This window comes from Rhipicephalus microplus, unplaced genomic scaffold, assembly GCF_043290135.1.
Source record: "Rhipicephalus microplus isolate Deutch F79 unplaced genomic scaffold, USDA_Rmic scaffold_15, whole genome shotgun sequence".
Classification (NCBI taxonomy): Eukaryota; Metazoa; Arthropoda; class Arachnida; order Ixodida; family Ixodidae; genus Rhipicephalus; species Rhipicephalus microplus.
In genome coordinates, this window is record NW_027464588.1 from 14,415,404 (window position 1) to 14,442,087 (window position 26,684).

Below are 26,684 nucleotides of genomic sequence, written 5' to 3' on the forward strand. Positions count from 1 at the left end.
CCTGTTTGTTCTCACTCAGTGTATAGAAATATCTAAAATAGAGAATAGGCCCTTGTACGTGGCTTTTCTAGACATCACTGGGGCATACGACAACGTTAATCAGGAAATTTTGTGGGATATATTGAAAGGAATGGGCATGGGCGACGACTGTATACAGCTTTTGAGGGAGATATACCGAGAAAATACAGTTTGCATAGAGTGGGAAGGAATGCGTAGCAAAGAGAACGTTGAGGTTAGCAAGGGTCTGAGACAGGGATGTCCTTTGTCCCCGCTGTTATTCATGCTATACATGGTGAGTATGGAAAAAGCGCTAGAAGGTAGCAACATTGGTTTTAATCTGTCACACAAACAGGGCGGCATGATGATTGAGCAGAAGCTTCCAGGTTTATTTTATGCAGACGATATCGTCTTATTTGCGGACAGTCGAGATGATATACAGCAGCTGGCGAATATATGCGGAAGGGAAGGTGAAGCTCTTGGACTAGGATTCAGTGTAACGAAGTGTGGATTGATGGTATTCAATGATCCCTGTGATCAGACGGTGTCCATACAAGGCCAAGAAATACCGAGGGTAAGTGAATACAAGTACCTTGGAGTATGGGTAAATGAGAGTGATAGATACATGGAGGTACAGGAAAAAGCCTCGGCAGCAAAAGGAAAGAGGAATGCGGCAATAATGAAGCACAGAGCGTTGTGGGGATACAATAGGTATGAGGTGCTTCGAGGTCTGTGGAAGGGTGTAATGGTTCCAGGGCTTACTTTTGGGAACTCAGTGGTGTGCATGAGGGCAGAGGTGCAATCGGGAATGGATGTAAATCAAAGGAATGTGGGACGCCTCGCGTTGGGTGCTCACGGGAAGACGACAAACGAGGCTGTAAAGGGCGATATGGGGTGGGCAGGTTTTGAGGCGAGGGAAGCGCAGAGCAAAATAAGGTTCGAAGAAAGGCTAAGAAATATGAAGGAGAGTAGATGGGCAGAGAAGGTGTTCCGTTATTTGTATAGGAAGAGCGTGGACACACAGTGGAGGAAAAGAACTAGAAGACTCACTAGTAAATATACGGCTGGTATTGTAAGCCATATGTCAACAAAGAGCGTTAAGGGAAAAGTCAGGGAGGCGGAGAGGATTTACTGGATGGCAGCTATGGAGAAAAAACCGGCTTTGAGTAACTACCGAAAGGGCAAAAATGAAATAAGGAGGGAGGCATTTTACGATAATTCAAGGGGAAGCGCTTTACTGTTTGAAGCGAGATCGGGTTGCCTTAGAACGCGTAGTTATAAAGCAAGATTCAGTAAAGAAGAAGAACAATGCACATGCTGCGGGAAAGATAAGGAAACGGCGGAGCATGTTCTGATTGAATGTGGAGATATCCACCCAGGTGTACGTTTGGGCACGAGCCTACAGGAAGCCTTGGGTTTTAGGGACAACAATGGAAAGCTGAACACACCCGCGATTGAAATAAGTAAGAGACGGTTAGAGTATTGGTGGCAGAAAATTAGAGAGAAAGGACAAAAATAAATATTGGAAAAATAAAATATGGACAGTGTGCCGTAAATGGCAGAGAACTTAAGCTGAAAATTTACCTTTTTTTCATTAAGATAGAATTTATCGAAGTAGAGGCATTAGGCCAACATCAAAAAGGAAAAAAAGTTTTTTTTTTCGAGCCTGGTGGCATACTTGTCACCACCCCGTTATAAAGGGGACGCTCATAGCATCCATCCATCCATCCATCCATCCATCAGAAATCTCACTAGGTGGCATTAGCAGTTATTGTATATCTTATAAATAAAGAGGAAAGATTGTGTATTCATAATAAAAAATTCACACTAGATGTACGGAATACGTAATGATGAGTGGGGTGAAGTGCCCGTCCATCTGTTTGTCCATCTAATGCGTGCCCTAGTGTGATAGCAGTGAACGGATGGACAGAAAGACACACAGACAGACGGACGGATGGATGGAGGCACCGATCGACCGACCGACCGACCGACCGATCGACTGACAGACAGACAGACAGACAGACAGACAGACAGACAGACAGACAGCCAGACAGACAAACAGACAGACAGACAGACAGACAGACAGACAGACAGACAGACAGACAGACGGACAGACAGACAGACGCTTCGCCCCACTCATCATCAGTTACTGCGTGGATTTTCTGTAAATATTCAGGAAGTGTCTCCACTTTTGTCTGTATAATAGGCCAACTGAGCCCTTTAAAATAAGACTACACGTTGTTAGTATGAAAGTAACTTTATTGCCGTGAAAATTAGATAGGAAAACTACTTGTAGGTGTACCACCATACTACAATGCGTAACAATTGTCTTGCCGTGGTTCTTAAAAAATCAGAGCACATACACAGAGTGAATGATGATGAGTGGGGCGAAACGTTCATCAGTTAATGCGCGCTCCCATCCATCTGTTTGTTCTTGCTTCCGTCCATCCGTGCGACCGTACACGCGTCCACCCTTGCAACCATCCATGCGTACGTCTGTCCATTCATGCCTCCGTACGCATGTCCGTCTCTGCGTCTGTCCGTCTGCCTGTCCGAGCGTCTGTCCATGCGTTCATCCGTGCGTCCGTCTGCCCATATGAGCGTCCGTGCGTGCGTCCGTCTGTGCATCCGTGTGTCCGTCTGTGAATCTGTATCTCTCCATCCCTACGTCTGTTCATCCATCAAGTGAACGCTTCAAGTACCGCCATCTCGCGTCTTTTCATCATATATTCGCCATATAAAAGCACCACCATCCAGCGGACATTCCAAAAAAATAAACGAGAGGTGGCTACCTACTACTATTACATACATCACAGACGCGCGATCCACCGAATAAGGAGCTTCGCCTCTAAAACATCGCTAATCCCTCCGCGATAGGAGTCAGTAAAACACGAAAGTAATATGCATCCTTAGGGAGCAAGTTTAAAGTTAATAGTACATTGAGGTAAGAGGGCTTCCACAATGTCTATTGGTTAACATGGATGCATCCACGATGTCGCTTAGTCATACATCTCTATCCCCACGACTGGCACCCATAATTAAGGAATAAACAAACCCTTGTGGCCACAGATGCTTGTGGTAGTTCAAGGAGTTAAGGGGGAGAGCACAACTGGAGAATAAAATGTGACAGCCGGTAAAGTGTGGCTGATTGGACGAGAATTTCACGCTAAGGTCACCTATAAGCACCACTTACAGATCAATGCCTGGCCCGGCGACAGAGAAACGCAACGCGCGTCGCCTGTGACTTTCGGTATGCGGCGAATGTTCGCGGAGTGAGCGTTCGTGGGGAACGCGGAGTTAAAGCCAGATGAAGTCGGTGGGCGTGTCAGATCTCTTTGAAATAGCTGGATGCTATGAACGACGCCAAAGAGTGGCTGGATGAATGGTTGTATCCAGCTGTACCCATTAGATCAGGCGGTGGCTCAAGCAACCTAGCCATAAAGTTAAGTATTACCACTGTGTGTTTAAGGATTGAGTTTCACTCGCGCCTCGATTGTAGCCACCAATCACCTAGCCTCCTCCTGGTTATTTCTACCCGTTTGTCTATTTTGCCTTCACTGTCGCTAAACCCCAATGCTTTTAAAAAATCGGCGCCAGTATCTTCGTCTATACGGCGATGTCCTTTACAAAACATTTTCAAAAGTTCAGCCGTTTCCTTCTGCCCTCCACAAGCAATACATACCGTGTCTGTGCCTTCAAATATAATCGGTACCTCTTGGTCCGCAATTGTCCCAAACTAGCCTCACAGAGCAGTGAAATACATTGAGAATTATCGTACATCTTTTCCTTTGCAAATTTCTTCTTAAAAGTTCGGTAGGTCTCCAGTGATGATTTCGTAACCAGTCCCATCTTTCACATGTCCCTTCTTTGTTTCCTTCCCCTTCTTTTTAACCGTTGCATTCTGCTGTTGTCTAAATACTTGCTGGGCAATTTTGAGTTCGTTTCCTTCATTTAGTATCGACTTTATTCATGTACAAGTAACTGAAATCTTTCCTAATCCAATGCTCCTCTCCCAATTTTCTCAATCGCTCCTCAAATTGTACCTTTGCTGCTAGCTTCCCTGCATTCAAACGATGTCCATCCCATGTCTCCGTGTACCCGCTGATTTGGGGCATTCCCGTATGCTTCCAAAGCAAGTCTACCAATGCCACTTTGTTTATTTTTCAATCTTGCTTGAACTTCTGGTTTCATGCACAAGACCGCATTGCCGAACGTCAAACCCGAGACCATGACACCTTTCTAAATTCCCCTCGCAACGTCATACCTATTGCAGTTCCCAAGTGCCCTATTTTTCATTACAGCCCATTCCTGGTGTTCTTAGCTATTGCGCATCTTTCGTGCTCTCTTAGGTACCTAGCCCCGTTATTTATTCATACGCCCAAGTATTCGTAAGTATCCACTATTTCTTGCGTGACTTCTCGTATCTTATGATCACTGCCTTTCTTATCAATAAAAATAATTGCAAAATTTTCCCTGCAGTTCTTCCAATTTAACATATCTCCCTCGTTATCAGAGATGTCTATCAATCTCTGCAGATATCCCTTGTTGTCGGTTATTATTACTATATCATCTGCATACATCAATGCTGGTAATGACCGTTCAATTTGTTTCCTTTGCTTGGCAAAAAAGAGGCTGTATCCGAGTCGACTCTCCTCTAACTTGGCTTCTAGTCTCTGGAGATACAGCATAAATAACAAAGGTGACAAGGGATATCCCGGTCCAAGCCCGTGTCGTATCTGAATAGGTTCAGATACCTGTTCTTCCCATTTGATAACTACTCTGATACTTTTGAAAAGGCCTTTAGAAGATAAGGTATTCCATCTTCCACATCTAGTGTGTCCAGTATTCTCCACAAGTCTTCTTGAATCACACTATCGTAAGCTCTCTTGATATCTAGAAAAGTCAGCCACGGGGGCATATGTTCTTTTTCCCTATTTTATTACAATGCATCAATGAAAACAGTTTGTTCATTCTGCATAGCTTCCACCCATCGGGGGCTGCACCATTCATTATTGCTTTGCTCGCTGCCTCTCTTAATGTCCGCTTAGAGTTTGGTCCCAGTTTCTTTATTATCCATGATTCGGATGCCGTCAAGGCCTGTTGATGTGCAATTAGGAACTCTTTTTTTGCCCTTTACCACTCTCGTTGTCCCAGGGGAGCCCCTCAGCTAATTGGTCCATCCTTATCTGGTACGGTGCATGCTGCGCTGTCTTAGTGTCTAAATTTTTTGTCATCATTGTTATTATAAATTTCATTGCCTCATCCCCTTCTAGTCTGACCCCTTTAACTGTAGTTATAAACCTCTGTTTTATGCTTGTCTTATTACTCACAGAATTGAGATGGTTCTAAAAGTTTGCAGCTGCCTTTCTAACCTTCCTGTTTACTTCCGCCATTCATTGGGCCCCGATCTTATCTTTGCACTGATCAAATTGGGTGCTTCCTTCTGGAGCTGAAAAAGTTATCCCACTTTATTTTCACATCATCCTACGGTTCACCCCTCTGATTAGCATACCGGTGTTCCCTGGAAGCTTCATGACGTCTTATTATGGATCCCGGTACCTTCATCATTCCGCCAGCTCTTGGGCTTGTGTCTGCTTTTCTCGGCTGATTTGACTCGTACCTTAGCAAGCTCCAACTTAAACTATCGAGTTATATTTGTGTACGTCCACTTTGCTTTAATATCCTTGGTGATTATTTTCTCAATCTCTTTATATTGCTATTTCTATTTGCATTTCCGAATAAATATTACCGTGTGGTTGCTCGTAATGCCGCCTTTCCGATTTCTTTTTTCCCCAAAACTCAGCTTGATAGGTTTGTGATCACTGCCTAAGCTTCTGGACCCAAATTCGTCTATGTTCATCACCCTTAGCCGATCATACATCCTATGTGACCTTATTGCGTAATCTATCGTCGACTTCAGCCTTCCCACCTCCCATTTTATCTGCCCTTCGCATTTCTCGGTGCTGTTGCAAATGATTAAATCATGCCGTTCACACACAACTATTACCATTCTGCCTGTTGGATCAGTATATCCATCCATATGTTCTATGTGCGCATTCATATCTCATTATATAAATACCTCAAACTCTTCTCCAAGTTCGTCAAAGTCATTTTCTCTGCACTACACCGTTTATTGACTTCCTCTCTGCCTTTTGCCCCTGTCCACAAGTATACAAAACCGAGGAGCGTCACTTGCCCTGCCACTTTTCCTTTTAGCCATAAATGTTCCTTGCATGCCTGCTTGACCCTTTGCGAGTCTGTACTTTTATGAATGAATGTTCCAATACCACCCCCCTTTCAGCGACCATCTGTTCTATTAAGATATTCCCGCGTGTAGTCCGGATGATTAGAAGGTTGTTCCATGCCCCTAAGATGTGTTTCTGCAAAACCATATACCATCGGCCTCTCATTCCTTAGCTGTTCTTCTACCTTGTCTCACTCCAGCCCATTGCTGCCACACTGCATGTTAATACATCCTACGTGCGAATTGGCTCGGCCCTCGTGGCTACGTCGACTTCTGCCCCGGACTCTACGTGTCCTAAATATTGATGCCTATTTGGAATTGTTTGTGTCTATACAACCTGTCAAAGAACTCCTCTGGTTGTTTCCCTCGATACTAGCTATCTTGCACCCCTAAGGGCCTGCGTGCCCCCGAAAAAAGCTACTGCGCGTCCTGCAAATCACTAAGCCACCTCATGGCCTAGCCTCTTATCGAAGTGAATTCCGTCTCGTTGAAAACCACCCATCTATGCACCTCTCTGGTTGTTTCCACAACCTCAAAGCCTTTCTTTCGACTCATCCGTCATATCTATTGGTTTGCGTTGACAACCACTCTTTGCAGGTAGACGTCACGCATCGGTACCTCCGGTATCGTGCATATCACTACATGTACCTGAGGAGAAATGGCGCACATATCACCGACTCCTTTTGCCAGTGTGGTCACTAGTCCTGCCATATCTTCATTTAAGACATCACCTAAACCACCCGAATTTATCACGAGGTTTCCTCTATCAGCTGTTGTTTTTAGTTTTGCGCTCGCTTGCCTCATGACTGCTTTCAGCTTGCGTCCCGGGAACGTTGCTACTGCGACCTTTTTGTCAGCTCTTGCCCTCTCTTTGATTGCTCCTGCGCCTCGATTTCAATTCTAGTGCGCGGCGATTATCACGTGCTGTGACTTTTCAGCTGGAGCATCCTGCACCGGGGGGGGGGGGGAGGTCTCTTGCACCTGTGACGCCAACTGCTCTGTTCCCTCCCAGTCCCACCACTACTTCGCTGAAGCTAGCTTTTGTGACCATTGAACCGACAGAAACTGTTTTTTTTTTCAAACTTGCTTGCTCTTCTTTCTCCGCCGTTCTTGTGTCTGGTGCCCTATTATTCTCTCCGTCGGCCGCTCCTTTGCTCACCTTCGCTAGTGCCTCCTCGGTGGATTTGAGCCTTTCTTTCAACCTTCGTTTTCTCTTGCTCTGTCGCCAACGCGATCTCCAGATCGGTGACTCTCATCAGCAGTTTACTCTGGACAACCATCATTATCTCCATTTTTTTCCTCGATCTCACATTGCCTATACTTGGCGGCAGCCTCCACGTTATTCGCGTCTGCACTTAGGTCTATTTTCAAACCCCCCCCCCAACATAAACATTTTACAGCCTTTTTAACCATGTCTTTTTGACACCAATTTTTCTTATGAATTGTCCCAATCGATAATTACAAAACACGGCATACGACAAACCATGCCCTACAAAAAAAGGAAGTCTAAGCTCTACTACACAAACTTGCGTGTTCGGTGTTCTCACCTCTCTCACGAGGTGGCAAGAGGAAAAACACAAACACACACACAAACAAGTAAATATCTGGAGACTGACCCCGAAAAAGCCGTGCAATGTAATAAGTGTCGCAAAGGTTTTAACTGTTGCATATAGTTATAAAAGCTAGCTCGAAACATGCAAAACCACTTATCGGTGCAGTCAATCGGGAGCGCCCAAAAACACGTGCATTCACCATGCCAGTCCAAACTGAATGGGGTAAGGGTAAGGGTGCCACCTGGTGGTGTGTTAAGGCGTTAACAAAATCGCATTTGAACGAAACACGCCGAATGGTATGAATGCTTAGAAACGACGCGTTGAAGAAACGAATGGCAGATGCGATGGCCCATAGTGCCTTGCTGCTCTATACCAAGAACATGAAAGGACAGTGGTACATATAAGTGAGGTATTTTTAAAAGCGTACAAAACATGTGACTATGGCACAGGGGATAGTGTGCCCATAATATGTTGTCCTAAACCTAGGTGTGATGGTTTCCATTGTCATTGAAAGAATATTTTTTGTTTTCTGATTGTGAATATTTTTTGACGTCATTTCCGTGACGTAAATACGTCACTGAAAGTTTAGTCGACCCCGGCATAAAACTCTTTTGTGTTAAAAAACAACCCTCAATGTAAACGCTAACGTGAAAGGAAAATCATGGCGACAACCTCTTATTGTCAAAGATTGCTGCTGCTGCTGTAGTTCTAATCTAGTACAGCTCGAAATCAATGAGTGGACAGAGTAGAAATTGGGAAATGAGTGTGCTAGTGGAGTATGCGTATCAATATGAAAGTTGAGTATGTCGAGGTTAGTCCGGCAAGATCACACATGAAACATTTTTTTAGCGAATCTAGACACTTGAGAAGCAGCAGCTGAGAACTGAAGTAAAATATTAAGGTCACATGAACCCAGCGCTCTCGTAACGCTTGATGTCAGCGTAGTGTCGCTTGCGCGCTTATCACGAGGTCTCAACCACATAAAGCAATCGCATAAACAGTGGTCTCAGACAATGTTGTCAAGTTTTCACTCGCGATAACTATTCTATTATATAACCTATTCTTCGAGTTTCCTCCGTTCATAACTGTATTACCCTGAGATTCACGCCATATCAAACATAGTGCGTGAAAATATTTAAATCATAACTACAGTAACTAGTATGTGTTCATTCAGTACTGTTTGGGCTGGAAAGTGAGGTCATTACTAAGCAGCTGTTTACGTGCAGAAGTTGAATCACTCATTCATTATTCAACTCATTCAGACTCGCAATAGTCTGTTCTGGCCATGAGCTTGAGTCCAAGGTATCCTGTTGAGAAAAAAATTTGTGAGTCCAGGTTTTAGTGAGCCCTGAATGAGAAAGCTTTTTTAATGTGAAGCATTTCTTATCAAAGTACAGTGACATTGAGCGTATCTATCTATCTATCTATCTATCTATCTATCTATCTATCTATCTATCTATCTATCTATCTATCTATCTATCTATCTATCTATCTATCTATCTATCTATCTATCTATCTATCTATCTATCTATCTATCTAATATACAATCTCCGACTTTCAGCTCTCCAAGCCGTTTAAATAATGGTATCAATACCAAAACTGGTATGCGATATCATGACTATATGACGAGCATATATAACTAATCATAACATAAAAACCTTGATAGCTAAGTCATGAATGTCATGATTTAGATTACAAGATTTCCCTGCTCTTGCGGTGGTTTCGTTCACATGACACAATGCAAAACTGGTAGGGTATCATGACTGCATGACGAAGATCCTAACCTGGTAATCGTGACATGCATACCATTAAAGTCATGGCTAAACTCCACGCTCGTGTTGCCCTCGCACTCGTTTCGCTTACTTCACATATACCAAATTTAGTATCACGCCACGTCAGCAGACTACGAAGCTAAATGACACGCCCAGACATGATAATCATGACATGCGTGTCATGTAAAACATGAATACATGCCATGCTCATAGCGCACTCAGGGCCGTTAAGCTAGATATACATATACCAAATTTGGTATCAATTGGTGTGAATAGACAGCGAAGGTAAATGAGACGTGTATATATAGCAATGATGGATGGAAGTCGGGTACTACATAATTTACATCCGTCTGATAACATTGGTTTCGGTTTAAAGTGAGATATTGACCTTCCTTGTTAGTGCTTCGCATATCATCGGTTCCCACTGTACGTGGGATCTGCTATTTTTTAATGAGTCTGAATGAGCTACACCTTGTTTTGTCGATCTATGTTGACGTGCAGTGCCAGTCGACAGTGGCGACCTTCTTGACATGTTCACTCGCCGTCCTGAAAGGTCTGGCGATTGACAGCCTCTGGGATCCTTCCCACATCGTCGTCCTCTACGCTGGAGCGCTGGCCGCTGTCAACACCGCCAGTCTCTTTCTCAGTTGCGTATTTGTTTTACATAGCCTCAATCACCGAAGAACTGCATATGGGAGCAGGGGACAAAAGCAAGTAATGCGATTGTGAAGCATTTAAAAATATTTTTGAGAAGTTTATAAATGCACACATAAATATTTAGTTGACAAAACTAGAAATAGGCACGGTGTGTTACATAACATAAATAAATTTGAAAAGTGAGTGAATTCGTAGGCATCAAGAAATGAGAAATATTGTTGTGATGACACATGTGAAAATGCACATACATATTGCGGTGCTCTATCTCTGTGCCCACAAAATTGTATACCGCAGGCGTTTAAAACCAATAAAACTAGAAGGCACGATAGAAGATGAATTTTAAAGACGGAAAACTGTACTAGAACTTATTTCGACAATCGTCTTTTAATACACTAGGTTGATATTTTGAACATTTTATACAGAGGCATATGAGTTGGCTGGCTTATTATATCGGGAGCTTTCTCGCTGTAAGAACGGTCACGCTTCTTCAAGCGGATAGGGTAAAGTGTCAATCATCCATGTTCTGTCATTTGTGCGTGACTATTTTAAAATATACATGTGCACATAATTAGTGGATTCCATTCATATCGCATTACTTCACGTATATATGCAGGGCGCTTGAAAAATGTGTCTAATATTGTTTAGAGATCAGCATAATGTGCTATTTGCTCAATGTCTACACAGTCTTCTCTGTAGCCAAAGGCATTTTAGAAGGTTTGACTACATAATTTGGAATAGTACTTAGTGAACTTACATTAATCACCTTTTCAATTAGCGGAGTCAAGTAGTTGGGTGAACTGGATGAATTGAAGTCCTGGATGTGAAGAACACATTGCTGCTTTGAGATTTTGGAAAAAGGGTCTCTTGTAATAATTATGCAGGTTACACACCCACACAAAGGAGTCGGTAGATGGTTGATATACCACCCCCTCATTTTGGTTTCACTCTTTCGCGTTTCGGTTTTGGATTCACCGCAGAATTTGGTATAATTTTATGTATTTGCAGTTATATTACTGATCGTTTTTTGTAAAATCTCAATGCGGACATCGGATTTTTGCATAAAGGGCTTAAGTTCTGCCTTTTGACCTAACTGTCTAACTAGAGTAGTTGAAAAGCAAATAACTTTATGGCCTAATTACAGTTTCATATAAAATCTTCAACCCTTTTAAGAGGCCTGCCGCTACAGAAAAACCAAATGCGACGACAGCGAGCAAATAGCGCCTTTTAACGAAATTTCAGCAGTACAACCTAACTAATAAACTTAACACGTGCATTTGAAAGTGTGAGCTCAGCTTCATATCACTGAACAAATGAAAGAAAGAACGTTGAAGACCTGTAGGGAAAATTTTTTTAGACATATCGCTTCGCAAGGCTGTAAGGCGAAGTCAAATGCGCGACATAAAGATCCGCTTCACTGATTTTCAGTACACTCATCTGAGCACAGTAGTTAACCTAAACAATTAAATTTCAACAAAAACTTTTTTAACTACAGTGTTTGCAAATAAACATTTACGAACTTTCATCTACATGCTGCCCTACGAAATATAGCAAGCTCACGTTCTGTACTCTGAAAGAGTGCTTTATTCATTCCTGTATTTAATATTCACGCAGGCTTCGTGATGTCCACGGTAGCGGTGCTGTCCACCAAGTGCGAGAAAAACCCGGACCACATCGCGCCGGCCATCGCGGCTTCGTTCGGCGACCTGACCACGCTGTTCTGCTCTCCGGCTACTCGTCTTTAATGCTGTACCATCCGTGTGCGTCTTTGCCACGACCTACTTAAATGCGAAGCATTTCTTAGCGAAATTCGGTGACTTTGAGCGTATCTATCTATCTATCTATCTATCTATCTATCTATCTATCTATCTATCTATCTATCTATCTATCTATCTATCTATCTATCTATCTATCTATCTATCTATCTATCTATCTATCTACCTATCTATCTATCTATCTATCTATCTTATCTATCTATCTAATCTATCTATCTAGCCAGCCACCTACGAGAATTAGCTCTCCTGGCCGTTTCGAGTATCGATACCAAACTTGGTATTGCAAAAGATGTCTATATGAAGAACATATCTGAATAGCCATAACATGAAAATCATATCATGTGTATCATGAATATCATGATTTACATTTCATGGTCCTGCAGCTCTTGCGGTGGTTTCGTTCACATGGCTTCTTGCATAACTGGTATGGCATGACATGATTGCATGGCAAACACAAGGGACAGGCCCTAACATGAAAACATATGTCTGTCATGTAACAACATGACTATATACCTCGCTCATGATGCCCTCACGGCCTTTTCGCAAGCGTTCCATTCACCAAATTTGCTATTACGGTACGTGAATGGATGACGAAGGTATGTGACTGGTGCAAACATGATAATCATGAGATGCCTGTCATGTAAAAACATGACTACATGCCAGAGTGAAGGCGCCAATACATTTCGACGTGAAGCGGTGTGCGTGCTCTCTGGCGTTCATTTCGTCGCGTCACGCTGGCGTTGCCACGCCAGGCACTGGTGCTGCCATATACTCGCAGACACGCGCCGTGTTGCATCGCTTTGACGCATGTGCGTTTCAGCGTTTTCGGCATCCCTCCGTCACGAAAAGAGGGAGACGCTGTGTTGTCTGGATAACGCATCGGCACGAAATGCAGCATGCCGCATTTTACACCGGTTGCCGTCGGGCCGCACTGACGGACGCTGATTGCGCCGGTCTCACCTGGCGTCGGACTCTAGAGTGTTCCCGTTTTTCTAACGTAGCATCACTGTGCCAGAATGCACGTGCGTCAACGCAACATTTGAGTATAGTGGGCCCTTCATGATGCGCTCGCGGTCGTTTTGCTAGCTCTACATATACCAAATTTGGTGTTACGTGACGTCAATGAATGACAAAATATATGACTGGTCTAAACATAATAATCCTGACTCGCGGAACATGTAAGAGCATGACAACATACCACGCTCATAGCGTGCTCGCCCCCGTTTCGCTAGCTCCACATATAATAAATTTGGTATCCTGTGACGTCAATAGATGACGAAGGTAAGCGACACATCCAAACATGATAGTCATGACACGGAAGTCATAGAAGGCATCATTTGCCTTCAACTCCTCACGTTGTGCTCATTTCAAAGTGACATATTAACCTTTCTCATTCATGCTTCGCATTTCATCAATTTCCACTGTATACATACGTGGGATCGGGCAACTTTTATCAGCATTGTAACGACCAGGTCTTGCAAAAGTAATGTAAAGCCTGTTGATATGCGTTCTTGTGCAAGTTACACTACGCTTGTTCACTGCTCACACGCTTACGTGCTTGCCGCCGTGCTTCAGGTGTTCGGTTATGTTTCGGGCCACTTGCTATAAGAATAGTTCACATCGATTGATCACAATGTTCACTATACTGACACCATTGGTGCGGATGGGGCAAGTTGTGGTATTATACGCGTAGGCTTCAGACACAAGTGCGACCGCTCTATGCTAAGCTTTGCGTTCGTTCAGAACACGAGCTGTGGGTGGATTGGGCCCCTTGACCTTGAAAGTATATAATCAAAAGTGCCACAGCTAGTGCACAAGAAAGTGTTGCAAACAAAGGCCAGCCGTTATTCACTAAAAGCTGTGTGCATCAGTTGCGCATAACTTCAAAAGTCTCTCTGTATCAATATAATTGATTCATCTACGTACAATACAGCTTTCATTCATCTCTTTTTTTGTGTGTGCTCCCGTCTGTTCATGCGCGGTTGCACCACGAGGCAGCACTGCCTGACCCAACTTCCCACACCTCTGCATACAATATGCGCTTGACGACCATACGCAGATCTGGCGCCGCTGGTGATCGCGATGTGCCTGCTCCTGCTGCCAATGTGGATAGTTCTGGCCCGACGCAACACCGTCTCCCGGGAGGTGCTGCGCGTTGGGTGGCTGCTAATTATTATCGCACTCACGGTCTCGAGGTAAGTGAGCAGAGAACGCACCCATTGCTCATCAGGAAAGCGATTGTTACACTCGAAGCTTTTGCGTTAATTCAGGTGAAATTTCTCCCCATAATTTACGTCTAAATCGGCTTTCCTTGCTGTTACTCTTGCTGTTCTATCTACTAACGCCATTGTATAGCATTGGCAGCAGGCCCTACTGCGGGGTTCTAGTTGCTGAGGAAATCAGCTGCTGACTGGCAGGTCGTGGGATCGATTGCCGGCTGCAGTGGCTGCATTGTTGGTGGAGGTGAAAATGCTGAAGGCCCACGTGCTGACATTTCTATGCACGTAAAAGAACCCCAGGTGGTCGATATATTTTGAGTCCTCCCCTGCAAAGTCTCTAATAATTATATGGTGGTTTCGGGGCTCTGGATACCACATATCATTCAAGCATTTGCTGCAGTCTCTAGGTTATTCTGTACGAATCCATTTTATAGGATCATTCTATTTTTTTTGTTCTCTATTTCTTTTGAGGTATTGTATGTAGTGATTTAATGTGTCTTCTACCTGCAATGATGTGGAATTCAATAAAAAGAATTGTTAATAAATAAATAAACCCTCAAATAACTAAACAAAGCGGGTAAACAATAAAACCACAATAAACGAAAGTGAATACAAATAAAAGCAGTCCTCATTTCAGATATTCAACATTTGCCTTGTCACCTAAAATACTGTCTCGTAAACAAGGATAATTGAATAGAATTTCGTAATGGCAATGTGAAAAATTCTAAGAGGCTCCAAGTTTAATTACCCAACAATTTTAAAACTCTTCGTACGTAAGCTCCTAAATACAAGTTGCTAGCAACTTTTATTGCCACTGTGTTTTTGCAGCTTCGGTGGGTACATCCTGGATTACGCAGTCTTCGCTTATCCGCCAATCGCCCTGCACATGTCTGCAGTAAATGATGAGTCAGGCTATTCAAACACTGAAATCCGGCACATTCTACGCGATGTCTTCAAACAACTACTTTCGCAGCCGCGTACTAGGCTGCCCCATAGGTTCAGGGCTTGAATTGAAACTCTCTCTCAGTGATAACTTGAGAGCAAAGTAATAAATAAACAAATAAATAGCGAATATGTAGGGCCTCTTGTATTTTTACAATATGCCAGCCAGATGTGTCAGGTGTAGCTCTTCGTTGCTATCTCCAGCTCTTGCCCATCACCAAGCTTCGGCCTGTTCTATGCGGTTATGGGGTAGATAGCCCATCATTTAGCGCCGCACGACGCAAATCATACGAAATAGGGAGTTTTAGTGCTGGGTACGCAAGCTCTTGGGGCGTCGCGGGCTTGGGGACGTGCGGCGTTGCGTACCCAACCCATACCAAACTGGGATGCCTTATAGAGGCGCGCACGCAAACGCAAACAGCACGAAGGTCACACGCGCTCGCAGCGCCATAGCGTTGCGTCGCTTAAGTAATTTTTAATTATTTTTATGATTAAGAATGTTAAATGAAACATACTTAGTGAACAGGACACTTTTTGTATCGTGCACAGTATCCTGGTAGACGCAAAAAGTTAAAAATGCTAGAAGCGCTGCCATCTTGTGACACTTGTGCAACCACAGTCATGAACATGTTAGCTTGCGCGTAATATTTTTGAGGTGGATAATAATGAAAAGGTTACGCAATTGTAATATTGTCGCTGAGCAGTTTTTGCACCAGATGTACAATTCACAATGTTTCTGCAATAGCAATGTTGTGGTTGTCCGTTTCACTATGACCGCGCTAGATGGCACCACCTATTCAGCTGGTCGGGGGCTGGCATATTTTTTAGTTTCTGTGTTACAGGCCATTCTAGCTTTGGTAATCTGGCCGAAACCGTGTAATTGCTCCAAGTACTCGCATTTTGGCTTCTTTTAACTAGACGGCTAAAGTATCTGCAGTGTGGATACCGTCAGTTCTTGCGAAGGTGGACCTTACAAGGTGGCCGATCCATGCCGTCCGACATTTCGCGCCTTTGTGTAGCTATTTGTATAGCGGCTGGCCACTATAATATTTGTGCTTGAAACTTAGAAGTCAAAGTGGTGGCTCTGGCCAGCCTCGGCTTTGCTCGCCGTGAAGGTAACATGATGCACCATCATGTGCGCCGGGGCAGCTTATTTCTGCTAGGAGGCCAGTCGTGGCAGCGTTGTTTATGGCCGCGCGGACGCATGGCCCCATCGCCCCAGCGGTCTTGCGACGCATCTGTTTGGGGTTTCGCGCATGGGCGATACCGCCGGCCCAACGTCCTGGGTACGCAAGCCGCTTGGCTACCCAGCACTAAAACTCCCTTGGATGGTTTTGGTGCTGGGTACCCAAGCGGCTTGCGTAGCCAGGACGTTGGGGCGGCGGTATCGCGCATGCGCGAACCCCCAAACAGATGCGTCGCAAAATCGCTGGGGCGATGCGTCCGCGCTGCCATAAACAACGCTGCCACCAATGGCCTCCCAGCGGAGATAACCTGCCCTGGCGCATCATGTTACCCGTGATGTAACTCACCTTTAGGGCGAGCCAAGCCGAGACTGACCAGAGCCACTAGCTTGACACAATTATTATAGCACAAAGGCGCTAAATCTTGGTCAGCATGGATCGGCGGCCTTCTGAGATTTCGCCTACGGTGAAGCAGCGCAAGGTTTTACTTCACGCCCCAGGTGGACATTTTTCTGTTGCGTGAGGTACTGACAGTAGATAAATAGTGAATAAATTGTTTCAGCCTGATTACCAAAGCTAGAATGGCCTAGTACATAGAAGTCAAAAACGTGCGAGCCCCCAACCAGCTGAATAGGTTGCGCCATCTAGCGAGGCCATAATAAAGTAGGCAATCACAAAACTGTTACTACAGAAACATTGTGCATTGTACGTCTCGTGCAAAAACGCCAGCAGCATGATTACAATCGAGTTACCTTTTAAATCATTTTCAGCTCGAAATAAATTACGCGTAAGCCAACGTGTTTGAGACTGTGGTTGGATGAAGTGTCACAAGATGTCGACACCATCGTTACAGTAACCTTGTATTTTTAACCTTTTGCATATACCAGGATACTGTACACGATAAAAAAGTATCGTGATTCTGCCGCATCGGCGATTCAAAAATATGTAAGTTAAATGCAGTTAGCATCACCATTTATGGTTCTCGAAAACGTAAAGGCATACATATTTATGGACGTACGTAAACATCTACGTATGAGGAACTGAAAACGTTAGAAGACACGCGTTTCGGTAAGACGGTAAATGCAAACGGTATCTGGTAACACGTTAAAGTAAAGAAGTATACGTTCAAGGTAAAATTTACACAGAGTTACAAGTTACACCTTTGTTCTGTTGTCGCGTTTGTCAGACAACGACCGGCCGTCCGAATTGCTTGGCTTCGACGATGCCGGCTTCAGTTGCAACTACGGCACATACGAAAAAAAAGTTTTTTTACTGCAGAAAGCTGTCAGAATAATTAAATATAGTTTATTGAAAGTAATTAAATTTATTTAAATATGCACGTCAAATTTAACACTTTAATTTGTAAAAAATAATTAAAATATACTTACGTGACCAGACGCTATGTTGCTACGAGCGCGTGTGACCTTTGTGCGGCTCGCGTTTGCGTGCGCTCAACAGTGGCGCCAACTTTAAGGCATTCCGGTCGGGTATGGGTTGGGTACTCAACGCCGTGTGCTCTCAAGCCGGCAACGCCCCAAGAGAATGCGTACCCAGCACTAAAACTCTCTATTGCTTTGTTCGGTTGTGTACAGATCTCAGGGGCGGTGTCTTACATTCCTGGTGTTCACAATGTTGGCGCTCACGCTGCTTCTGTAAATGCTACGGTGTTCTGAGGTAGCATGTCGGCTTTCATGGCGCTATGTAAGCAAACAATGGGGAAGCATGATTACGATACTACTTCATGCACTGACTTCAAGAGCACTGTGAGTTGGCATCAGCAAGGCTTTGAGCCACAAACCAAGGAGCAAGAACAAATCTGACGGAAATATAATATTCGAGACATAACGGTGTCCACTATACCTACGAGGGAAAGTGCTTGAACGCACGTGTGGCGCAAGCAGCTCCACATGTGGCGACGCATCACGACCATTCCCTGAACTAAGGCGGACCGATGGCTTCCGTAGAGGAGCGCGCATTTGCACTGGCTCTGAAAGAAATGAAGGAGGCGTTGACTATTCCTTCCTTCATAGAATAGGCTTTTACCTGAAAGGTAAACGTATCTTGATAGAGGTATCAGAACATTTACTGCGCATTTCCACAACGGCGAAGGAATGAAGGCGGCAGCAACAAATTTAAGTTAAGGTGAAGAACGGCATGTAGCTCGAAACTTGCCGTGCGCTGCTCAAGCAGAACAGACGCACGAAATGGACATACAACAGGACGAGCGCCAACTAAGAGCTGTGTACTAGCTTTTCACAAACAGCTGGCTGCGCAGATACAAAGAAACGCGCACGAAACGAACGCTCAAGTATACACAGGACCAGTGCGAATCAGCAGCTCTCACAATTGTTACTTCTTAATATTTCAGCAGTGCACTTCTTTCACAAAGGCGGCCACTGCAGTGAGCGAATTGGCATTTGTGCTCTCCGTAGCTTCAACACAAACTAGCTGTGAAACGTTTAAACCACCCGCATCAAGGGCACGCCCACACGAGCGGCAACGTCTTGCAGAGGCGTGCTCACTCGTGCGGACCGTGGGAACACATTCAGAGGAAAAGCGATGACTTCTAAAGTTAAATCTCAACCGCACTCTTCTCGCTATCTTACCAGTTATGTAAAGTGAACACGCTGAAGTGCCACCGAGCTATGATCACCGTCAACAGAAAATAAAGTACATAAATAGCTCGTCGATCGTTAGTGCACTGATCAATGTGCGTTCCGTGGTGGAGTCGCTTCACTCCACACGCAGCGGAGCTATATATAGGTGTCATAGGTGTGACCCGTGACAACTGAACAATGTTTCCTTTTTTTCAAATTTTTCTTGGTCATCTGTATACTTCACAACGTATAATCCTTGAGGGTAAGACGTGAGTGGAGCGGTGGTGTACCCCGGCGTAAGACATTTTCGTGTAAGAAAGTTCGTTTCAAATCACAATCGAACCAACCATGAAATACTCTGCTTCGCGTTTCTGATGGTTACCGATTGCAGCGCTAGGCGGCAACCTGGCGGCCGTCTTTAGCTGCAGCTTGTCCAGTTACCTGAACCGGTTGACGCCACTGGGAGACATACCGTTCGGGGAACACGTCTGCGTGGGGCCCCTACAGATGTATTACCAGGGTGGAGAGATGGCCGACGTGGCCTACGTGCTCGTCGGCGTCGTGGTGCCCGGCCAGACGCTGTTCGCCGTGCTCTCTAGGATTCTGCGCTTCGGCAAGGTCTCCATGACCATCACCTTCTTCGCAGCCTACTGTGGTGCATCGCTAGGGCAGGTGTGTCCCCACCGACCATGTTGCGTAATTGCAAAACGCGAAGAATTCACTTATTGTTTAGACACACGAGGAAAACAATTGCCCGCAGCTTCCCTCGGGGGAACACTGAGGAGGATGCGGAGCATATAATTGGTTAACGGGGTGTTAAAGTGCGACTTACTTGGGTCGATGGCTAAATTGGTTAACGTGGTTGTGAAATGGGGTGTTAAATTGCGACTTACTTGGGTCGATGGATAAATTGGTTAACGTGGTTGTAGGAGGGGGTGTTAAATGAGTGAACACGTACACACGTATGCGAAAGGGCGGCGCTGGTCCAAGGGACGTCGATCATTGTGTTTGTGGATTCGTTGGAATTCATTTCACCGCGACCTTGGACGTCGACGCGCCGTACAAACCAACCGACGAGCAGCAACTGAGCGAGCGAGCGCCGACCTTGAGTATATATACAGCACGACGCCGCATGCACTGTCAGCTGTTGAATGTTCTCGAAGCGCGACGCCACATGCGCGTCCACTGGAGAATCAGGAGAATTGTAGATGTCGAACGCGGTGTGTAGAGGAGGAAGGGTGCACAGATTCATCATCAATTCTTTATTCATCAAGTGCGAACATGAAAAAGTTTATGGGTACAGATTCACTGGGAGGTCCCAAGGTAAGAACCGCAGGCGGGACCTCCTGCGTGGAGGATGGTGGAGGAGTGAAGCGCGCGCGGTGTGTAGAGGAGGAAGGGATGCACAGATGGTGGAAGAGTGGGCGACGGCGCGACGGCGCATGCGCGCGCGTCAGCTGTCGAATGTTCGAGAAGCGGTGTGGACGGCGCGGACGGCGCGGACGGCGCACTACAAGGCGCGAGTATAAGATGCTCCGCATCTAAAACATGAGTATTCCGCACGCAACCATCAGGGCTACGAGCAGCGCTGACAAACACTCCCAGGTGTCGACGCACAGATACACCCGATAAAGTAGACAAGAGGACAACAGCCGCTTTAGTTCAAATCGTTAAGCATTGTACGCCCTATTTGATGGCTGCAGCCGCGGTCTCGGCGGGGCCTGGAGGAAGGAAGAAAAAAGAAGGGAGCATCATCACACGAGTGAAGCCCACCGTGTCGGCCCAACACATGATTAAAATGTCAGAGCGTGCGCTGGGTTTTAGTCGCCTCGGTGGCGTTTCGCTTTTAAACCTCCTGCGTGAGCCGGCTGGTCTGCACCGAACAAAAGGATTTAGAATGAAATCTGCCGCGTGCAATACTCCGCAGCGCGCCGCAGTATCGGCAAGAATCGTTACGTACTTGATCTTGGCGTGATATGTCACATGTTGGGCCGACACTGGTGGGTTCAAAACGGGTCAGCTTACCAAAGCTGGCTCAATTACGTCATTCTTTCTTCTCGTGTATGCCATTTAGAATTCTTTCTTTCAACTAATGAAAGGTCAATACAAGATTTACACGTCGCACCTTCTATATTTGTCAGGTTACGATACCAGACACAGGATCTCACTAGCTGTAACTGTAATCGTGACACGTTCAAAATGCTTTCTTTCCTAGAATTAACTGTAGAGGATTGGAACAAATAGCCCGGTAAAAGGGTGATGCAAGATTAACTCTCGCAATTTGAATCTCACCTTTAGTAGGAAGCAATTATCTTCTCTGGCTAGAATAACTTTCGTACGTTTATTTTTTCTCTTTTACCTCGTGCTAACTCATCTGTTGGACCCCAAAAATGCTGGACTAACGCTTATTGCCCTTTAGGTTTGTTCATTAAAGCACACGTGCGAACAAATTTATTGATTCCTGTGTCTTTTTTTTATTTTGATGCTCCTATATAATGTACCAAGCTGCCATGATCGTGTACATGATCACAGTGTCAATAAGCGTATAAGTAAATAAATATACAAATACATACCTAAATAAATAAGGAAAAACTGAAATAAATAACTAATGAACTGGCAAGCTTATGTTTCATGTAGGAAAAAAACAGAGATAACTATCACCGAGTGAAACTGGTATTTGCAATTAAACAGAAGCATACTTGACCTTTACCAAATCATTCTTTATCGCGTCCGGTTCTGGTAAAATTAAGCCCGGCGAAAAAATGCGCAGCCTAAGCACCAACAATAAGACATGCTTTCTTAGGGAATTAAACTACGGCTTTGACTCACTTTGACCCTCCACGAGTCGTTGGCGCCATCTATTTGAGAGACTCGTAAACGCACTCTAGGGCACCAAAGGTGAATGATTGTGTCGGTTTTCCCATGTTCGCTGATTCAGTTTCATATATAAACTGCCCATGCCAGCTGGAGGGGTTTTCTTTTTTGCATGACTATATTGGTATCTTTTGTGTTCGTAATTTTCAGTTCAGTTTTTCCCGGGGGGGGGTAATGGCCAAATAAACTTTGGTAGCAATTTTCATCTTTTCAGACTGTCACTAATGCATTACAGAGAAAGATATTATGAGAGCATAAGGGCCTTTGTGCCGTAATTGTCCATCGCCAGTATTTGTATTCGCTATCGCGCGCTGTGGAAAAAAAAACAAGCGAAGTAAATAAAAACTCCGAGGCACGACTGGGATTCAAAACCAGGTCCCCTGCCTGCCAGGCCAGTAAATTACCATTAGGCTACACCGGTGCTTGAAACCTCATGCGTGAAACTTCGTTTCAGATTACAACTAGACAGCTTTCATGTCGAGAAAAAAATCGCGTTATTATAAGTAATAAATTGTTCCAGAACAGCGAAGAAACAACCAGACATCACACAATGCCAATAGCATTATGACCAAGAATGCCATAGTGGATGCCTTACTACCACAAATAATTGTTATTTATGGCATAATCGCTACCCTGCAAGTGTATTCGTAGCACTTACACAATGTATGAATAAAAAATGTCTTTAGCAATGCCACTCTTGCAGCTTTTGCGGTGACAGTACAGCGCGTCTCGCGCAAGCCTGGTGTTTTTTTTTGCTTGCACAAGAAGTCACGATGAGGTGCTGTAACTGCCCATCAGTCATTATGGCGTTTTGAGCCAAGCCTCAGGCCTACGCACGATGAATGGAGGATGTGGTGATTTACTTTAGCCGTTAGTTTATCACCAGTCAGTTCATTACTAATAATATTATTGTTCTTGCCTAAGAATTTTTACTGTATTATTAATAATATTTATCATTATATCATTAATTTTTTGTTGTTGTTCTATGGGTGGTTTGGCGTTCCGATATGAGTGCAAAAGGCGACGCGGATGCCTCCTAGACAGACGCTTCAACAGACATATTGCAAGCAACACTTCACCAGTGGAATAAAAAGAAAGGCCAGACAAAAAAATACTTTAAGTATCCGGATAATATACTCTATAAGGTAACCCAGAATTGCTTCATCTAGGCACGTTGTTTCCTAGCCGTTCTCAATTTCCCCGATGCTATCCTTATTATGTTCGGCCTTCACCCTCCAAAGGTTGATATGTGGGGCTTAACGTCCCAAAACCAACCCTCCAAAGGCCCTTCACGAAGGTATGTAAAGTAAGAGTTCAGAACTAGGGTGTAGTAGTGCGAATCGTAAGCATTGTATACGTAAAAATTCCAACAAGAAGGTACAGAGGTAGGTTATGACAAGCATGAGCAAGAGGCCGTTTCAGACAAACGCCACTCTCTGCAATGTATAACAGAATCAACTCCTTTTTATTTCAGTAGTGATACCTAAAATGACGCGAGAGCCACGGTTACTCTGGAAGCTTGTTTTAATAAAAAGGGCGACAGGAAATGCTGTGAAGAAGAGAGGGGAAATTTTTCAGTACAAGTATAAACTATAGGTCAACGTTATTACACCTAACTAACTACATTAATCGGGCAACAAAGTGTCTTAAAGATTGCTTAGCCACTTTTCGTAATAGCACCTGTCCTATCCGAGTTCCGCCACGGTGGTCTATTAATTATGGTGTTCGAGTGTCAGCAGCAGGTCTCTGGATCTTATCCCCTCTGTATCGGCCCCATTTCCGATGGATGTGGGAAACCTATAGGCCCATCTACTTAAATCTAGGTGGACGTTGAAGAAGCACTAGGGATTGGAATTTATGATAATAAAAAATTGAGCCCTCTCCTCGAATGGCACCCTGAAGGAGTGCGAAACATCAGCGTTTAGCATGTGTGGCGGGACGGTTTGAAAAGGCGCTAACGCGGGTCCTGCGTTGAGCACTGGAAGATTCATTTGAAGCGATGGCTGGCGTATGTCTAGTTTCTTTAGAGGGGACACGGGCGCTGGACCGGAGCAGGCGCGTGTTTCGCCTTGATGATCGCCGCCTTGTGATCGGTGAAGTGCACGCTGAGAGGATCCTGCAGACATTCGGCGTCGCAGTTGGCTAAAGCCAGATCGATGCGCATTCCTTTTATTGTGGTGGGTGATTTCCGTTCCGCCGACACGCACTTCAGCGAGTGCACGTCTAGCATGTAATCGACGAGCCATTCTTGTCTTCCTCCGCTGACGAAAACGTTGAAACCTCCCACGACTATAAGAAGCACATTGACAGGCCTCACTTCAACAGTCAGCGCCTCCTTCATACAGCGCTGAAGCTGCTCCTTCGGCAGGTTGGAAGTGACGTAGAGCACAAAGATCGACCCGTCACCGATGCGCAAGGCAACTCACTCGAACCAGTTGTGTCTTCAAAAAAGCCCTTATCGTTCTTACACGTCGCCTCTTGTTCGGCTGGCGGAGCCCAGCGCTTGCGTACGGGTGCTTCAGTGGAGGCGTGTGGCGCTTTCGAGACGTTGCCAAACGACGACGACGTCGAGGATTCGTCAGCGTTGGCATTCCACTGTCGGTGCTTGTACTTGGCTTCCTTCACTCGCGTCTCGTCGGTGTTGCCGACGCGTTGAAGACGCTTGCGCTTCGCTTCCTTGGCTTGCGTCTCGTCGGTGTTACCAGCGCGCCTTCTCCATTCCCGCCCTCGCACCTCATCGGTGTCGTTGATCTTTCACTTCCGGCGCTTAAATTTGGCTTCTCTGGCCCGCGCCTTGTCGGTGTTGCCGTTGCGACGTCGCTATGCGTGAAGGCGATCGGCTCTGCTAACCCTCGCAACGCCGAACAACGCCCGGGTTAGGCCAAATCACTTCAGCGCGTCTTCCGGCGGGCAAAGCAGCTAGCTTCGCTTTCTGGTGTCCTCTCTATTGCAGATGAATGGGCTGAAAGAGCGTTCACTATACTCGGTGACAACTTCCTGTGGCAGCACAGCCAAGGCTACGAAGCCCATACACGCCCTTTTTTACTACGCTTATGCTGTACCACGCTGAAGTGCCTTTGTTTTGGCATACTTCGTCAAATTGTCCGTGGCTGCTACGATCCACTTGTTGCCGGCAGATGTCAGCGAAAAGAGCCCCAATAAATCTATTATTATTTGATCGAATGTCACCCTAGGTGGTTCGAGTGGTTGAAGAAGCCCCGCGGGCTTCAGTGGCAGGGATTTGTGGTGTTGACAATCCCGGTGGATTTTCTCGTATCGCTTAACAGATGCGTAAAGCTTACGCCAGTAGTGCGCTTGCCGAACTCGATCGAGAGTTCGAAGGGAACCTATGTGACCAGATGTGAGCTCATCGTGGCAGGCCAGAAGCATGTCGTCACGCAAGTCAGTTGGCACGCCTAGAAGATAAGTTCTCACAATGCTGTTGGAGTTTTTCTTATACAGGGCCCCATCTCACAGGCATAATGACGACAGACTTCGAGAAGTACAATGAGGTATGAAAGAGTTACGTCTTTCTAGTTTTTGATAACTGCACGTATTTCGTGGTTGCGTGCTGTCGTGTAATCAGATCGGTTGTAGTAAGGGTAGTGTAGTACTACCGTCATCTTCGTTGTCATGGCCACAAACATCGACAGGGGCGTGGGACAATGAATCGGCATCTTCGTGCTTGCGGCTGGATTTGAAAGTGATCGTGAAATCGAATTTCTGCACACGAAGACTCCATCGTGCCAGTCGCCCGCACGGGTCTTGTAGATTGGCTAACGCGCACAACGAATGATGGTCGTTCACTGCCTTGAAGTGGCGTCCATGATGGTAAGGCCTAAACTTCATCGTGGCCCATACAACAGTGAGGCACGTTTTTCTGACGTGGAGTAGTTTACGTCGGCACGGGAAAGAGCGTTATCACTTGCAACATGCCCTCTTGTAGTTGGACGAGGTCAACCCCAAGACTCACGTTACTGGCGTCAATATAAATGTTAGTATCAGCATCTTGGTTAAAAGTGAGCGAGGACTCGCGGTGTCTGGAAATGCTCCCGTAGTTCAGAGAAAGCTGCGTCCTGTTCTTCCTCTCGGACGAATTACACGTCTTCACGAGTGAATTGAATGAGCGGTTCAGCAATCCTAGAAAAATTGGCTATAAAGCGGTGATAGTACGCACAGAGTCCTATAAAGCAAGTTGCTACCTTCTTTTCACGTGTAACGAGAAACGAGGTCACGGTGGTGCTTTCGTCAGGGTCTGGTCGAACACCATCCACACTAAAAATATGGCCGAGAAACTTAACTTTTTTATAACAGAAGTGGCATTTTTCTGGCGTCAGCATAAGGTTAACAGAGCGGAGTGCTTCTAGCACTGCCTGCAGACGGTTTATGTGCTCCTAAAAGGTGGCAGAAAACATGGCACCATCATTTAGATAAACTAGGCACATGTGCCACGTTGAACCGGTAAGAACAGTGTCCTTAGTGCTCTGAAATGTCGCAGGTACAGAACAGAAGCCGAAGGGAGGTACTTTGAATTCATATAGGCCCTCTGGTATAATGAAGGCGGTTTTTTCGTGTTGTTGTTCATCAACTTCGATCTGCCAGTAGCCACTATTCAAGAACATCGATAAGAAATACTTGGCCAACCGCAGTCTGTCGAGGGAATCATTCATGCGGGGCTGCGGATAGGCGTGTTTTTCAGCTACACTGTTGTTTTCTGTAGTCTACGCAGAAGCGCATTGATCCATCTTTTTCGTTTACGAGAACAACCGGAGATGACTACAGCAGTCTTGGAAGGTTGGATAACGTCATCTTGCAGCATCCCTTTAACGTGAGAATTTATCACGTCACGTACCTTTGCCAAAACGCAGTAAGG

General features: G+C 45.2%; 1 protein-coding gene across 1 annotated transcript in view; it reads left to right on the forward strand.

Moving 5' to 3' along the window:
• LOC142784779 (solute carrier family 41 member 1-like) overlaps positions 1 to 26,684 on the forward strand; it is a 39,468-nt gene that overhangs the window by 11,634 nt on the left and 1,150 nt on the right. The window contains exons 4-5 of the mRNA XM_075883279.1: positions 10,068 to 10,200; positions 19,329 to 19,609. Of these exons, the coding sequence (XP_075739394.1) occupies positions 10,068 to 10,200; positions 19,329 to 19,609 (414 nt within the window). The remainder of the gene's footprint in view (positions 1 to 10,067; positions 10,201 to 19,328; positions 19,610 to 26,684) is intronic.